This window comes from Natator depressus, chromosome 1, assembly GCF_965152275.1.
Source record: "Natator depressus isolate rNatDep1 chromosome 1, rNatDep2.hap1, whole genome shotgun sequence".
Classification (NCBI taxonomy): Eukaryota; Metazoa; Chordata; order Testudines; family Cheloniidae; genus Natator; species Natator depressus.
The window spans coordinates 306,663,567-306,679,525 of record NC_134234.1 but is presented as its reverse complement, the minus strand read 5'-3'; the positions used below and the strand labels follow the sequence as shown (position 1 = coordinate 306,679,525).

Below are 15,959 nucleotides of genomic sequence, written 5' to 3'. Positions count from 1 at the left end.
CATCCATCAGCACAGACCCTAGCCGCAGCGAGATTGCTTTCGCTACGATTTTGTAGTCTGTGCTGAGGAGCGAGACGGGACGCCAATTTTGTAAATCGCGGAGGTCCCCCTACTTCGGCAATTAGGAAAATTGTTTCCCAGAGGGTGTCCGCAGCGGCTGGGCTCTGCTCGGTCCCCAAGCGGTCCTGCTCCTCGAGGGTGGTATTAAAAACCCCTCCCAGGACCAGGCACTCGTGAGAATCTAAGGTGCCGAGGAAGGCGGATGCCCGCTGGTAGAATTGCAGCTGCTCCGGACCCGATGTCGGGGCATAGACGTTAACGCGGTTAACCACGAGCCCCTCCATATGGACCCAGAAATGCAGCAGGCAACCCGGCACGGCCTCGGCGACCCCTAGCACCTTGGACCGTAGGTCAGGGGAGAACAGGGTCGCCACTCCAGCCTGTTGAACCATGGCATGGCTAAAGTAGACCCTGTTCCCCCACTCCAGCCGCCAACTGTCTTCGGCGGTCGGATCCGTATGGGTCTCCTGCAGGAAAACCACAGAGTACCCTCCCTCCAGAAGGAGAGCACCTGGGACCTGCGGAGAGCCATCCTATAACCCTGGGTGTTCAACGTTGCGATGGTGAGAGGTGTCATGGGGAGGGCCGGGGGGGATCCTCACTGGCAAGGATGCTCGCATCTCCCAGCGGGCCGCACAACAGTCCATGACCCATCCCGTAGGTGAGTAATTGTTCACGGAAGACGTGGACCCGCCAGTAGGCCGCGGCATCCTGCTTCCCTGTCCCTTTACCTTCCCCCATGAGGGCCGTGGTGGCCCGGAGGATTTGAGAAAAGTCCCCCCATCGCTGGAGAGCAAGTTGTACCTTGTTACGGGAGCCACAGACATCCTCTAAAAACTTCCGCAGCTCTCCTCGCAGCTCATGGGGGGGTGGGATTATGGTTTCCCGGTTGTTCCCCGGCAGGGCCCTTGGTGCAGCCCCGTGGTCCACTAAAACAGACAAGCAGGGTGCGGACCCCCGACAGGGTGCCTGATGGGCTGGAGCTTCTAGGCCCGCCTCAAGCTCTGGGGCGATAGGGGGCGGTGGAGGGAAAATAGCAGCTCCTAATGAGTCGGGGCAGGAGAACACAAAGGCTGCTCCCTGGGGGTCATCAGTTGGGAAAGGGAAGGAAACAGCCCCGGGGGGGGCAATGACATTGCAGGAGGTAAATTGGATGGGGTAGGGGCAGGGGCAGAGGTGAGGTTCTGGGAGGCAAGCAGCTGGATGGTGGCGCCTCCTGATCAAGCTCAAGGGTTAAGGGCGGGGGGAGGGAGCTCTCAGTGACACTGGGCGCGCGCTCTGTGGTGGATTTAGCGGCCACAGCATCAGGAGGTGGATTATCTTCTGTTGGGCCCCTGCCCAGGAAGAAAATCGATTACTCCGCACCAACGGGGGGTTCCCCTGGCGACTCGTGTCCCGGCCGCATGGCGCCAGCTGTCACCTGAGCAGGCTCGGTGGTCATCAGCAGAATGCCATCAGCGGCCGGGTCGGTGGAGGAGTCAGGGCTCCTCAGAAGTGGGAGCAGAAGCAGCAGTTAAGGGGAGGGAGCATGGGGAAAAAAAGGGTGGAGTGAGGTCGCCGAGATCGAGATTTGCTGGCAAAAGGTCGTCCTCCCCCTGGGTGACCGGGGTCAGATCTAAGGCCTCGATCTCCTCAAACATGGAGGAGAGGACACTTTCCACCGCCCCAGGGTTCTCCCCACTGGCACCCGCCACGACGGTTGCCTCCGGGTTCACGGGGGCTTTGGGTAGCGTCAGGACAGAAGGGGCTTCCTCGAGGGTCTCGGAGGGGAGGGTCTCCCGTGGAAGGGAGAAACTACCTTCCGGTGCTGCCATGTCTTTCCCAGCTGACACCGGTGGGTGGGACACACTCGTGGGCAAAGCGGAAGGCTCGGCATCGGTGCCCTCCGTCCTGGTCTTCCGGGGGGCTTCCGCCTCAGGTAGATGAGGCGGAGCTCGAGCCTTCCGCTTGCCTCGCTTCCCCTGGACTAGGGCCCAGCCCTCCATGGCATCATCTGGGGGTTGGTTAGCAGGGGTCGTGTCAGGGGGTAAAGGCGATGGCTCAGGGGCTTGGGGGGCGGGGGGAAACGGTGGGGTAGCATAAGGGAGGGAGGATTCTCCCTGGGGCAGGCTCTCTCCCATGCCTGGTGGTATCTCTGCCACACCCTCCTCCATAGGCCCCGCCAGATTGTCAGCAGCAAGAGCGGGGCTCTCCCGCTTGTCTGGGCATTGTAGGGGAGGTGCCCTTTGGACCTGAGCGGGAGTAGCGGTGGTCCGAAGAGGAGGGGGGGGCGGGTTCGGGTACTGGGCGGCCAGGGGCATTGGCAATGACAGGGCCGATGTCCTGCCAGGTCTCGGGGATCCCAGGTGCACCTCCTTGCCGGGCTAGGGGGCAGTCCCTCCGGACATGCCCCGACGCCTGGCAGAGGTAGCACTGGGCTTCCCCCGTGGAGAAGTACACCCGGTAATGGGCCCCCTGGTGGGGACTAGGAAGGACGCTTCGAGCACCACTCCGTCATGCACCGCCGACGGCAGTAAAAGTTGCACTTGCCGGCGGAAGGAAAAGATGTGACGGAGGATGGGGTCCTTGAAGCCCAACGGGAGAGGGCTGATAACAGAAACAGGTTTCCCCAGGGTGGAAAGGGCAGGTAACAGGGCAGCATTGGGGAGAAAAGGAGGAAGAGAGATCAGGACCAGGAGGACACCCAGGTCCTCCAGCGGCTCTAGTGGGACAAACACCCCCCTCCACCGCCAGGCCCCTCTCCACCGCTTCCTGGGTGGCAGCCTCCAATGCTAAGAAGATGATGACCTTCCCGTACATTTTGGAGGCTGCCACAATGGCCGAGGGCCCCACCACCCTTGCCAATACCCACACATAGGTCTCTACGTGGGGCGAGGCAGGCACCAGGAGGCATCGGACACCGTGCTTCCTTGTCATGGTGGGAAAGGGGCCCCGGCCGCTATTGATGGTGGCGGAGGCAATGGGCGGGAGAGATGACGAGGCGGCAGGCAGGGGGGCTGCCGCCGCCCGGGCGTACGTCCTGGGAGCTGAGGAAGGGACACCTGCAGAGCTGGTGGAGGGGGCAGCGGGGAAGGATGCTGTGGTCGGTGGCGGGACTGCAGCAGTGGGGGTGGCCCCTGCCATGGAGGGCCCGGTGGTTTTAGCGGGGCCCTGCCCCTTCTTCTTGCCCTGGCCTTTCCTGCCGGCTGTGGGGCTTCCCTAGAGTCTGGGGAGGCGATGGGCATGGCAGCGGCGGAGGGCACCCCGGTGCCCTCCATTGCTGATGCCCCAGCGGGGGCGGTGGCAGGTGGTTAACAGGAGTTGGGGTCAGGTAGAAAGGAACAAGCTGTGGGGTGGACAATTCGGGGGTGGGGGGCACATGAACCACCGTACGCTTGTCCAGAGAGTCCTGTTTGGTTGGCTGGTGCTTCTGGCCCACACGGTGGAATCAGGGCGAGCAGCTAAGTCCAGAGGCAGATGTTAAACAGCCAGCAATGACGATGGAGGGGGCAGTGATGAGGATAGTAGTGTTGGGGTTGGGAAGACACAGATGGATTGGGGGGCAGCTCCGTGCCACACCCCCTGTGTCCCTACACAATTAAGACACAGTCAAGGCTTCCCCCCACACAAGAGTACAGTTCGAAAGTTACTCAGTCTTAGGCCCCCTCCACAGCGATTTGTAGATTCCCCGGGCAGTGTTCCTCCGGTGGACGGCTTTTTCTCTGTCTGTTCCAGGCTTTCTTTTTTACAGCAGCAGCATTCCAGAAATGCCGAAGCAAGTGATAAGAGTCCTCTCGACCGGAGACGGGTCCGCAGACAAACAGCAAGTGGCTGGGTCTGGGTCCTTCCACTCCCCCCCTGTGGGGAAGTGGGCCGGCAGGGGGCGTTGTTTCAGCTGGAGCGGCAGCAGCGTCTGAGGGCGGGTGGCGGGGGGCTAACAGCCGGCTGGCAGCCGGCCAGCACTCTAGCAACAGCAGAGAAAGAGAAAAAAACAACAAAAAGAAAAGAAAGGGGGGAGAGCATCTGGCCTAGTCGGGGGGGAAGCCGAAAGCAGGGGCAAAAAGCAAGGAAAGCCCAGGCCAGAGGGCAGCAGCAGCAGGAGAGCAGGCTAAGTAGGTCCCTTTTCCCTGGGTAAGGTAACAGGGAGCATTCCAGAACTATCAGGAACCTTCTGGAGACAATTAAGACAGGCTGATTAGAACACCTGCAGCCAATCAAGAAGCTGCTAGAATCAATTAAGCAAGGCTAATCAGGGCACCTGGGTTTTAAAAAGGAGCTCACTTCAGTTTGTGGTGTGCGTGTGAGGAGTTGGGAGCAAGAGGTACTAGGAGCTGAGAGTGAGAACATGGACTGTTGGAGGACTGAGGTGTACAAGCATTATCAGACACCAGGAGGAAGGTCCTATGGTGAGGATAAAGAAGGTGTTGGGAGGAGGCCATGGGGAAGTAGACCAGGGAGTTGTAGCTGTTGCACAGCTGTTCCAGGAGGCACTCTAGATAGCTGCATTCCACAGGGCCCTGGGCTGGAACCCAGAGTGGGCGGTGGGCCTGGGTTCTGCCCAAATCCTCCCAACTCCTGGTCAGACACAGGAGGACTGTGGGTTCAGAAAAACGGCCAAGCTGAGGGTTGCCGTGAAGCTCCAAAGAGAGCAAATCCACCAATAAGCGCAAGACCCACCAAGGTAGAGCAGGAACTTTGTCACACAGGATTGGCTATAAGTATTGTCTGTGGTATAAGATCTAGGCTACCAATTGATCTGTGGTAAGTGCCTGGTCTCTTGGAACTGGAAGCAACCTAAAATTTGTGAGTTTTTTTTTTTTTGTGAAAGTGACCATTTATCACTAAGTCCAGATTGTTTGGGTGGCAAGATAGACTGGAGAGTCTTAGGGGACCGTCTGTGACTCCATGGTAAGCCTATTAGCTTGATCAAGGAGTTCATATTTGTTACTGGCTTGGTGAAATCTACTTATAGAACATATCACCAGCTTGGGGTGTCTCTCCTGTTCGGACAGACTGCCCTGAGGTAGGCACTTCCAGTCATACGCCACTCCAGACAGTGTGACAATCAGTTTGAAGGATTGTGAGGCCTATCTAGAAAATTAAATGGCAACATGCCAAAGTTTTGCTGTGGGGTTGTTGGTTACTGTAAATATGCTGATTAGAGGCTGAAGGGGGATTTACAGGATGTCCTTTTTCATTTCTGTATTATTTAAGAATTGTCAACCTTATAGACAGGAATAGGTGCCCTTTTTCACAGACGTGAATATAAATCAAAATAAATATATACAATCAAGCACATAGTTATTGATTGTTTCCAGGTTTAAAATCAGAAATCACACTTCCGCCAAAGTATGAACCAGCTAAACAAAATAAGCTCAAAATACAAACAATACGCCAACTGTCCAAAAAATCCTGTGGTGGTGTGCTGATGTTTGGTGAGGCAGGGAAAGAAAAATACTTCCCTCCACTCTGTAGAGTGGCTGTTGAACTGCTCCACAAAGGTTACTGCAGCCCAATGGCCAGGACACTTGTGCAGCTCCTATGCAGGAAGGGTGTAGGAGCAGAGATAGGAGGTTCCTTGTAACACCAGATTTTCTGGCCTCTCCTTATCACTGAACAGGGGGCTCATGCAGGACAAGGTTCCATGCCACTCAGGGACTGCACATGGACTCTCCTTGGCTATGGAGAAGTGGACTGGATTTGCCCCTTAGTGATTCTAGGGTCAAATCAGTATCCCCACTAGGTTTATTCTTCACTAGTACATTCCAAGTCAGTGAAATCTTCTGGCTCTATAGCTAAAACTAAGTTGGTGCTGTCTTCTGCTGAGCAAACTGGAATGGATACAAATATGGAAATTCCTCCTCCTTTATCTGAAAATAAACAGATCAAGGTTTAAAAGTATATACAAAAGATACAGTAAGCAGGAAGAAATGAACAGCAGGCACAATTAAAACACAGCTCCAGCTAGCACCCCAGCAGTGTTAATGAAAGGCAATGAAAAACCCTATTGTCCTACCACACTGAGTCTCAGACTTCAGTCGGGATACTCTGGTGGCTAGGGTGCACTTCCATGTGGTCGGCAGATCTGTCAATGTTCAAAAAGAGATGCTTCCTGCTAATAGTAACCCAGTCCAGGACTCTCAGAGAATTATCAGTGGCTTTACTGACTAATTAAAGTAAAACATAATTAGCACCTATGTTAAGGCTGTATGGTTGTTTCATGTCTTCTGTGACAGAAGTTTCTCTGGCATAAATTCAGTTAAGAGTGAAACCTGCATACCACAATCTACCAACTTTTATTTCAAAGAGAGAGAGAAAGAAAGAGAAAATAAAGTCTCCATGGGAAAAAGAATACAGTGATTATATCTGAACGGAACAATAAAATAGTAGATACTTCAGAGTTGCTTCTGCAACAAGCTGGCATTTCCTCATATATTTAAAGGTTCAGTACCCAGAGAGTAAATGAGTGAATGAATTAATCTCCTGACAGTAAAATAACTATATACACATCTATTCCTCATTGATTCAATAGCCATTTGAACAACTAGCTCTGTCAGACAAATTCTCTCTTGGGGGGAAAAACAATGCTGTTTCTCTAAAAAGAGAAGTGTTTGTTGTCAAAGCTCAAACCGCATCGTCAACCACAACTGGAGTTTTTTCTTGGTCACCACAAGTGGTTTTGGAGGAAATGGAGTAACATCCTCCACAAGGACGATGAGGGAAACATGGTCCCCCTTACTCTCCCATTTTTTTTTACTATACCATTGATGTCCTCTTTCAATGTGGCTACAATAATCATACATTCTCACTTCAGGTCTCCACCAATTATATTTATGTGGCAGCAACTATGATGTTCTTGCTCTTCATATGTTGTATCACTTAGATTCTATCTTCTCTGAGATCTGAAAATGTGAGATCTGAACAAAAAGACATTTATATTAAGATCTGCACTGGCCTTTGATTTTATTTGTTCTTGTGGCCATATCACTTATCTCTTGGTCTGCTGGAAAAATTAAAAAACATTACTCTGCAACATGTAGCAGTTACCTTGAATTCCTGTTTTAAAAAAATTACACTGCCATGTAGGGCTTTAACACATTTTGATAAAGTTCACTTTATCATTAGAGTAATGGGAAAAAATGAAGTGAAGGGAAATTTGTCTGAATAAAAAAGAAATCCTCAATGAGTTTCCAAGGAATGTAATGGAAGTCACTTTGGGCATTTAAAACTAGACTTGAAAAAGCATTTAAAATATTCTATGAGTAGGTCCCTACCAAATTCACAGTCTATTTTTGTAAATTTCACGGTCATAGCATTTTAAAAATCTTCAATTTCACGGTTTCAGATATTTAAATCTTAAATTTCACATTGTTGTAACGAACATGAATGTGTATTTTACAACAGCAAAATATAAACATGTAAAGCCCTTAAGAGTCCGTGTTTCTCAAACTGGGGGTCCTGACCCAAACGGGAGTTGCAAGGCTATTGTAGGCGAGTCACAGTATTGCCATCTTTACTTCTGTGCTGCCTTCAGAGCTGGGTGGCCGGAGAGCAGTGGCAGCTGGCCGGCTGCCCAGCTCTGAAAGCAGCACTGCCACTAGCAGCAGCACAAAAGTAAGGGTGGCAATACTGTGACCTTCCCCCCCTACAATAGCCTTATGAACCCCTTTTGGGTCGGGATCCCCAGTGTTAGAAATGCAGTGTAATTTTGTATATTTTTACTCTATAGTATAGGGTACTTTTATAGTATAGAGTAAAAGTATGCAAAAGACCAGATTTCATGGGGGAGACCAGATTTCGTGGTCTGAGATGTGTTTTTCATGGTGTGAATTTGGTAGGGGGCCCTATCTATGAGACAATGCAATGCAGGGAGACTGATTTTAATATTAAACAGGCTTCTCCACCTCTATTCTCTGTGTATGTTTTCTTTGATTTTATTTATAATTTCAGATTAATTCTGACATTTAATTCACAACCAATGACAAGTCATAAAAGATTTTGTGGAAATTAATAATCAGAATTCATAGAATCATAGAAATTTAGGGCTGGAATGGATCCTGAGAAGTCATCAAATCCAGCCCTCTGCACTGTGACAGGACCAAGTAAACCTAGACCATCCCTGACAGGTGTTTGTCCAAGTTTTTCTCAAAAACTTCCAATGATGAGGATACTTCTTGGAAGACTATTCCAGATCTTAACTACCCTTTTAGTTAGAACGTGTTTTTTCTAATACCTAAATCTTCCTTGCTGCAAATTAAGCCCATTACTACTTGTCCTACTTAGTTCCAACTGGCTCCTGTAGAGCTACTTACCTTAGAACTTTGTCGTGTGTGTCTTTAAAAAAATTAAATTAAATTAGTCTGAGCAACCATTGCTTGGGGGGTGTCCGTTATAGAGACAGTCAAGGTGCAGTCTTTTTTGTGCGGTCTTTGGATCAAGACCACCAGACCAGGCAATTGGATCAAGATCACCAGCAGCTGTAAAGAAATTAAAGACTACTAACATCTAGTCATTTACATTAAACATTGTGTTCCTGAGTTCCAACATCTTACCTTTGGGACTAGTCTGAGGGCTCTCACCTTCAGGTCCCACTACTTCAGCTTCCACATCCCATGAGCCCGTGGATCACCTGTGAAGACAAATGCATCTTAACCTCATTCCTGTTGGTTAAGAAAACCTAGAGACAGCAAAGTATCTTGGGGTATTCTTTTGTTGTCTTTTGTTTAGTTGTTGCAAAGGTTTTGGTTAGTTCGGGCCTGAGTTTTATACTCACCTCTGTTAAACCACAACTCACTTGTTATTTGGTTATGGTTCATGATTTTTTTCTGTTCCTGTTGTTACTTCCCTTAAATAAATCTGTTGCTGTTGTTCTGGAAAAATCCTCTATCTCTTTTGTCCACTACACCACACAAGGGAGGTGGGAGGCGCACCAACTTCTATCTAACCCCAGGTGATAGATCTTGAGGGGTGAAAACATCCTGCTGCTGAAACCAGAATTGTAGCTGGCGTATTTACTCTGAGTTTCAGGTTAACAACTGGATATAAGCAGTGTTCCCTCTAATTTTTCCCACACATGTGAGGAATGAATTTTGTTAAGTGCACCAATATGGAGGTGATGTGTGACCTCCATATTGGTGCACATAAGAAAATTCATGTGGTGGGGATGGAGCCGAGGGGTTTGGAGTGTGGGAAGGGGCTCAGGGCTGGGGAAGAGGGTTGGGTTGGGGTGGGAGTTAAGCTCCGACTGGGGGTGCAGGCTCTGGGGTGGGGCCACGGATGAGGGGTTTGGGGTGCAGGCTGCCCTGGGGCTATGGCAGGGAGAGAGGACTCCCCCGAGCTCTCTCTCCTCACAGCAGCAGCTGGGCTGTGGGGAAAGGTGCCTCTCCCTGCTGTGGCAGCTCCGGGAGGAGGTGGGGGCGCAGGGCGGCAGGATAGGCACCCTACCCCCATCAGGTCTGGGCAGCGGCTGGGTTGGGGCCGGGCTAGGTTGGGGCCAGAGGAGGGGTGCCTTTCTCCCAGCCACAACAGGTCAGGAGAAAGGCAGGTTCCCTGAGTGCCTGCACGGTGCTTAAAAGGCTTACAGGGAACTTAGGATATAAGACTGATCCCTGATGAACCCCCACTAGATACACCCTCCCAGTTTGACAGTAAACCATTGATAACTATTCTTTGAGTACAGTCTTTCAACCAGTTGTGCACCCACAACTGTCATCCACACCATATTTCCCTAATTTGCCTAGGAGAATGTCATGTGGGACTGTGTCAAATGCCTTACTAAATCAAGCTATACCTTACCACAATCAAGATATTAATAGATACGTTTTGTTTACAAAGGTAAGTCCTCTAACAGGAAATAAAAAATTACTAAAATTTCACATTTATAAAATAGGCCTACAAAAATAATTGAACTTGCTCATATTGAAGAATGTATGTCATGGTGTTATGTGATGGGCACTTTTATAAGTAGGTTCAAAAAACAAATACATTTGCATGACTCTAAGAACAGCCACCAGTTCCCACAAATAGTGACAGAGTTGTAGTCACTGTCACCAGTGACCCACTCAGCTTGAATCTTAAGAAGACAAGGGAGAAATCCGGAACAAAGCCCAGGAGAAACAGGAATAGAACTTTTCAGGAAAAAAAATCTAAGGTTCAGAAGCCCACCTGGGCAATATATAAAACAGCAATCCCCCGAAGAGCTTTTCTCAGGAGCCTTGCAACCTCTTAAAACAGCAGCTCATAATTCTGGTTGGTGACCTAGCAGGAGGAGATTTATTTGGGACTGGGGAACAGCAGCTTTTTGTTGTTGGTGCTGCAAATGCCATTACAAGAGACAAAAAAGTGATTCCCTGGCCAATTATTGATATTTTCTATCCCAGTACTATGACAATGCTGCAGGAACAGAAGAGCGTTTTGCATAAATAATGGGATTCACACAAAGATAGTCACTTCTCTCCACCTATCTACTACAATTAAAACAGTAAGCAAGATCCTTTGGGTGAGAACTCTATAATAACAGAAGTGGAATATTGGAATTTGAAGGTTCTCTGACAGTTCGGAATGATTACTGGACAGGGGAAGAAATAATGCCAGTAGCCCAGGACGCTCGGGTGTGGGAGTGGATGGAAGAAATACAGGAAGTGAGGAACAGTCAATAGGAAGCGGGGAAAATGTGACAACAGTCAGGGTGAACAAGGGACAATACAAAAGATGAATCTGCCCAGGTTTTAATGGCCGGAGGTTTGTCAAATTTCCAGTACATGGTCTGACCAGCAGTAAAGCCAGGTTTATGATTTTATCTACATTAGCTATTGGCTACAAAACAGTGCACTATTTGTAAGACAAAAACAGCTGCAGTAGCTTGTAAAGTATTTCCATGTCTTATCATTTGTGTATATTTTCAGTCAGTGTAATGCTGCCAACGTTCTCATAAGGGGCTTCCACTAAAATGTTTCTCTCAGCATGTGTCCAGAGGGTGCATAAGCTTACACAGAAGAGGGATGAGGAACTGCAGTATCTATATAATAAAATTCCAGGATCACCTGTCTGCATTACTCTGAAGCCTAGAATGTCTGTTGAGTCAGTGTGAAGTGAAGGAAATAAGCCATTAGTACTAGCTAAGAGGAAAGTTCCTTTGCCTCAAATGGCCTGTGTTTCAGAGTCTAACATCCCATTATCCTACTTCCTGCCCTCCACGTGTGATTTATTATAGAGTTTTAATAGCCTCTCTACATTTAGGGTTGTACACATTTCCCAATAAAATCCTATTTTACCCACACTACAACTTTGGTTTGGGAAATTAGATTGGCTTGAAAATTTGCCAGATGTATGCTGGAAAGAGAATTTTCCTACAACGAAAGAAAAAAATTCATAGAATTTTTAAGTTACAGGTCACTACAAAATTACCTTGCAATAAATTTTTGACTTCTATCTAATGTTCCTTTTCTCCCTTTCACTCAAAACCAATACCCCTTCAAATACTCCATAAAGTAAACCTCCTTGAAAAGTCATACACCAATTATAGATAATGAAAATAGTTTACAACTAAGAAAATGTATCAATGAGTTTTTTTAGTGGATAGTTCTTGATACAATCACACTCTAGTTAACTTTAATGGGACTTAAGGATCAAATCTCTCTCCCTTGCTCCTTGGAGTTGTTGGGTTTTTGCTGTTGTTGTTGTGCATGCTATTGGCATCAGTGGGAGCAAAATCAGGCACCCTGGGTTTGATTTACAGAGAAGCTGAACATCCGCAGCAATTGTTGACTTCAGAGACAGTTGCCAAATCAGGCCCCAAACCTGTGTGTGAATGTTACCTGCAACTGTCACATTGCAGATTAGAACCAACATAAGGATATTTCTATAGCAGAAAGCTAATACAGAGCTTCATTAGAAGAAGTGGCAGAAGTCATCAGCAACCCAGGTTCCCACACCCCATACCCTCCCAGGCCATTTGCAACCCAGGCGCCTCCCCATCCCTTGACACCCCGGGGGCATTTGCAACCCAGACTTTCCCCATCCCCTGCCCCCCAGGCCATTTGCAATCAGGTTCCACCATCCCCTAACCCCTCCCCGCAGACCATTCACATTCCCGGTTCCTTCATCCCTTGGCCCCTCCCCCCAGCCATTCACAACCCAGGGCTTCCCCATCGCCAGGCCATTTGCAACCCAGGCTTTCCCACAGGCCATTCACAACATATGGCTTCCTCATCCCCAAGTGATTCTCAGCCCAGGCTCCCACATCCCTTGCCCCCTGCTCCCAGGCCATTCGCCACACCATTCCCCTCTCCCATGCCTTCTGCAACCAAGCCCCCCATCCCTTGCTCCCCAGGCCATTCGCAAACCAGGCTCCCCCCATCCCTTGGCCCGCACAGGCCACTCACAACTCCGGGCTCCCCCCCGCCCCGCCATTACCAACTCAGGCTATCCCACCCTCTGTGCACCCACCCAGGCATTAGCAACGCAGCAGGCTCCCCGCCCAACCCAACCCATTAGCATCCCTGCAAGCGCCTTAGTCCCCAAAGCAAGAGCCTGGCACCGCCCTAGGTCCCTCTCGGTCGGTCGGTCGGTCAGCCGCTCCCGCCCCGCCGCACAGGCAGAGCAGGTCGGACCAGGCGGCGGGGCAGGTATTTAAGGGGAAGGTGAGGGCGGCGCCGCTTACTAGCGGCACCAGCTCCCCGCCAGCCAGGCGCGGCCCAGCACAGGGGCTGCAGGCGGGGCCGGGCTCCGTCAGCGAGTGGCGGCAGCGGCGCAAGTCCCGGCCTCCCCTCTCGCTCCGGTGCCGTGTGGTCTCGCCCGCCCCCGCTGCCATGTTGGATTGTGCGGCCGTGGGAGCCGGGGCGAAGTTGGAAGTTTAGTGCTGGTCCGAGCGGGTGGGGCGATCGGGCCGCGGGAGCCGGTGCTGCCCCGCCCCGTCGCTGGGCTGCCGGGCGCCGCCAGCTGCCCCTTGAGGAGAGGAGACTCCGCGATGCGGCCGCTGTGAGGCCGCTGGGCCAGGGGACGCGGACGGCGAGAGGCGAGGGCACCGCGGAGCCCCGGCGGCCGGCCCCGGCCATGAGCAACAGCCAGCAGCAGCAGCCCCCGCCGCCGCGGAGGGTCTGCAACGTGGGCTCGCTGCTCCTCACCCCGCAGGAGAACGAGAGCCTCTTCGGCTTCCTGGGCAAGAAATGCGTGGTGAGCCCCGGGCGGCGAGGGCAGAGCGCGGCTCGGGGCAGCGGCGGCAGCCCCTGGGGAGGAGCCGAGCGCAGGGCGGGGGGCCAAGGACTCGGGCGGGGTCATTCGTCCACCCCGAGAGGGGCCCGGCCCTGCCCGGTGGGCTCCCTGTGCTGGGTGGGGGCAGTTCCCTGCCGCGGCCTTTCGCCGGGCCCCGTGGGCAGCTGCCTGGCCGAGGTGCTCCCCCCTGTCCCAGGGCGCTGGCCTGAGGAGGCACTGGGACAGCTCGCTCCCTGGGCGGCCTGGTGTCTCGCCCAGAGCGGCCCGGTGCCCTACTCAGGGGGTTTCCTGCCTCCCGCGAGGAAAACAGGGGGAAGGGGCGTGAGGAATGAATGAAGCTGGGGAGAGGGGCCGCCGCCTCCTAGGGCGCAGGTGACTGGGCGCTTCTTTGCCTCTCCCTGGGCTCTTGAAGTAGGATATGTATCCACTAGGATATGTATACATATCCTAGTGGATACATATCCTCTGCTTCCCCCAAGCAGAGCACGGAGGGCTCCTTTCCCCGAAATTCTCCGCCAGGCCTCGCCCTCTCCCCCCCGTTGGCTCCTGGGATGCTGCCATGCGCAATGGAGACAGCGTCTACGCCTGCTGGTTCTGGAGGACTCGGGATTTGGGCCAGATTTAGGGACTTCAACTGCTGAGGAGCTGGGAATGTCATTATGGGAGAGGGGCAGGGGTATTAATTACACTGGCCTGGGTGGTGCAGATCTGCTCAGACCTGCTTTTCCAACCGCTGGTCTCCGAATGCTGTGGGCAGCTCAGTTCCTCCTCCCCTCTCCCTCTACCTGCTGCTGAGTACTTCTGTAGGTATGTGTGACGAGGGCTTGCCCAGTATGCAGTGCAGCTAATCTCTGACTTGGTATGGGAGCTAGTCAACAATAGAGCTATTGCAGCATCCGGTAGAAAAGTTTAATTAGTTGACAAGGTTGAACAAATCTGGCCAGATTGCACCTGCAGTAGGACAAAGCTGAATTCATAAAGCTACAGGAAAACTGTTAGCAGAGTTGGGTCTAACTTGTTTTTAGCTTGTCTGTTCACATGAATTTGTTAGCCTGAACAATGGATTCAGACTTGCAGATGCAGTAACTCCATTGCTGCGTTCATCCAAAAATACAATAAAAAGATTTTAAAAGCCATTCATATACCTGGTCCTAGCCACCTTAATTAGTTTCAGGTTTCTTAAATGACATCTTGTATTCTAAAGGTAGAGGATAAGCTGCTTTGGGGCTGCAAAAATGGAAAAATTACTCTTCAGATCTTTGGCAAAGAGGAATCAGATCTATGGAATATTCCTCATAATTTTTGAAGATTTTCGGAATCAGCCCTTGTTAATCTGGTATAAAACTCCTCGATAGGCTACAGCATAGTATGGTACATTGACTTGATGCTATTCTTTGTTTGTCATCAGTAATAGGCACCTAATATTTTTATAATTTACATAATAATTTTATTGTATGTATGGTTTATATTATAATTTAATACTTATTTTTAAATAGTGTATCATGCACAAGTCTTAGCAGAAGTCACAAAGGTTACATATTTTAAGTGAGGTCTGATCAAACTGACTAATTTCTAAATAGTAAGGAAAGTATGGGAAATATGGTGATTGAACTGGAAGTATGCAATATTTGCATGCAGGCAGACTACATAAAATTATATTATAGTAATTAAATTACTATCACCTTATTCTAGGTGTTTAGGTGGTTCAAAATGTGTTGTCATAAATCATGAAAAGGAAGAGGAAAGATGAGAAGATTTTGAGGGTAAATTTAGGGCCAGCTTCACCCAACTACTTGAGCTACTCACTAAATCGCACTATAGTAAATTATGCTTAAACATGTTTTGGAGGTCTAGAAATAAGATTTGATCAGGTCAGTGAATTCATATATGCTTGATTACAGAAGAAAACTTAGTGGCTTGGCTTAAAAAAAAAAAAAAGCATACGAATTACTCTTTAAAAACAAAAAAAGAGATACTTCCTGGGGGAGAATTGTTTGTTTACACGCCGTTCTACTACCCCAAAGACTTTCTAGCCAAGCTAACAGTTTTTGTCTGATCTGGTACTCTAGTCACTGAGATTTAATACTTTGCTCTCCTATAATGCTTTCTCTGAGGCACTCAGAACTCATAAACACTGATGAATTAAGCAACTTCTGAGGTAATCACCACTATTCACATTTTGCAGACAAACTGAAACACAGGTAGTTATTTGACGGTCTCAGGATGTCCGTGCCGATGGCAGCTCTTCTGGGTTGACTTTGTAAACCATGGTGGCCAAACAACACCGGATTTATCCCATCTTTTCTTAGATTCTATTCATATTTGTGCATACTCTGAATCTTGTTGTTTAATTTGGTTGAAGATTTTAGGAATTCAAGAAAGATTATGCTTTTATTATGGTCTGAGTAGTAGGACTGCCTAGAAAACAGGAGTTACGTTTTGCAAAAACAATTGAGGTTTCAGCATTTGTTTTTGTTCTGTATCAGAATGAAAACTAGGCCTAAATTTTTTTTTGTAGAAAAAAATCAGACTCTACCCTGGAATAGCCAAGAGTCCAGTGGTTAGGGCACTGACCTGGGATAATAGTCTTGAATATGGGTCTCCTGCTCTAAATTAGGCAGAGCAGGCACTTGAACCTGGGTTTCCCACACCCAATTGAGTTCCCTAACCATTAGGCTGTGTGTGCATGTTTTTTGCTGGTTGTGACC

The 15,959-nt window shown here is 49.8% G+C and overlaps 1 protein-coding gene and 1 long non-coding RNA gene across 9 annotated transcripts in view; one reads left to right on the top strand and one right to left on the bottom strand.

Moving 5' to 3' along the window:
• Positions 1-4,535: 4,535 nt before the first annotated feature.
• Positions 4,536-14,114, bottom strand: LOC141980767 (uncharacterized). 7 transcript variants are annotated; one of them, XR_012637605.1, is made up of 5 exons: positions 13,164-13,278; positions 8,592-8,668; positions 8,352-8,516; positions 6,056-6,956; positions 4,536-5,909 (listed from the first exon to the last, which is right to left on the bottom strand). It is a non-coding gene; the product is annotated as an uncharacterized LOC141980767 (long non-coding RNA). The 7 variants fall into 7 exon arrangements; XR_012637606.1 differs by lacking the exon at positions 13,164-13,278 and adding an exon at positions 14,037-14,114 and having other exon boundaries at positions 4,536-6,956; XR_012637602.1 differs by lacking the exon at positions 13,164-13,278 and adding an exon at positions 13,970-14,082 and having other exon boundaries at positions 4,536-6,956.
• The window catches only part of WASL (WASP like actin nucleation promoting factor), a 73,817-nt gene continuing 70,589 nt past the window's right edge, over positions 12,732-15,959 (top strand). Inside the window, exon 1 of one of the 2 annotated variants that reach the window (XM_074942351.1) lies at positions 12,732-13,212. In XM_074942351.1, coding sequence (XP_074798452.1) covers positions 13,093-13,212 — 120 coding nt within the window. In that variant the 5' untranslated portion in view covers positions 12,732-13,092. The remainder of the gene's footprint in view (positions 13,213-15,959) is intronic. The other variant, XM_074942352.1, reaches the window with a different exon arrangement.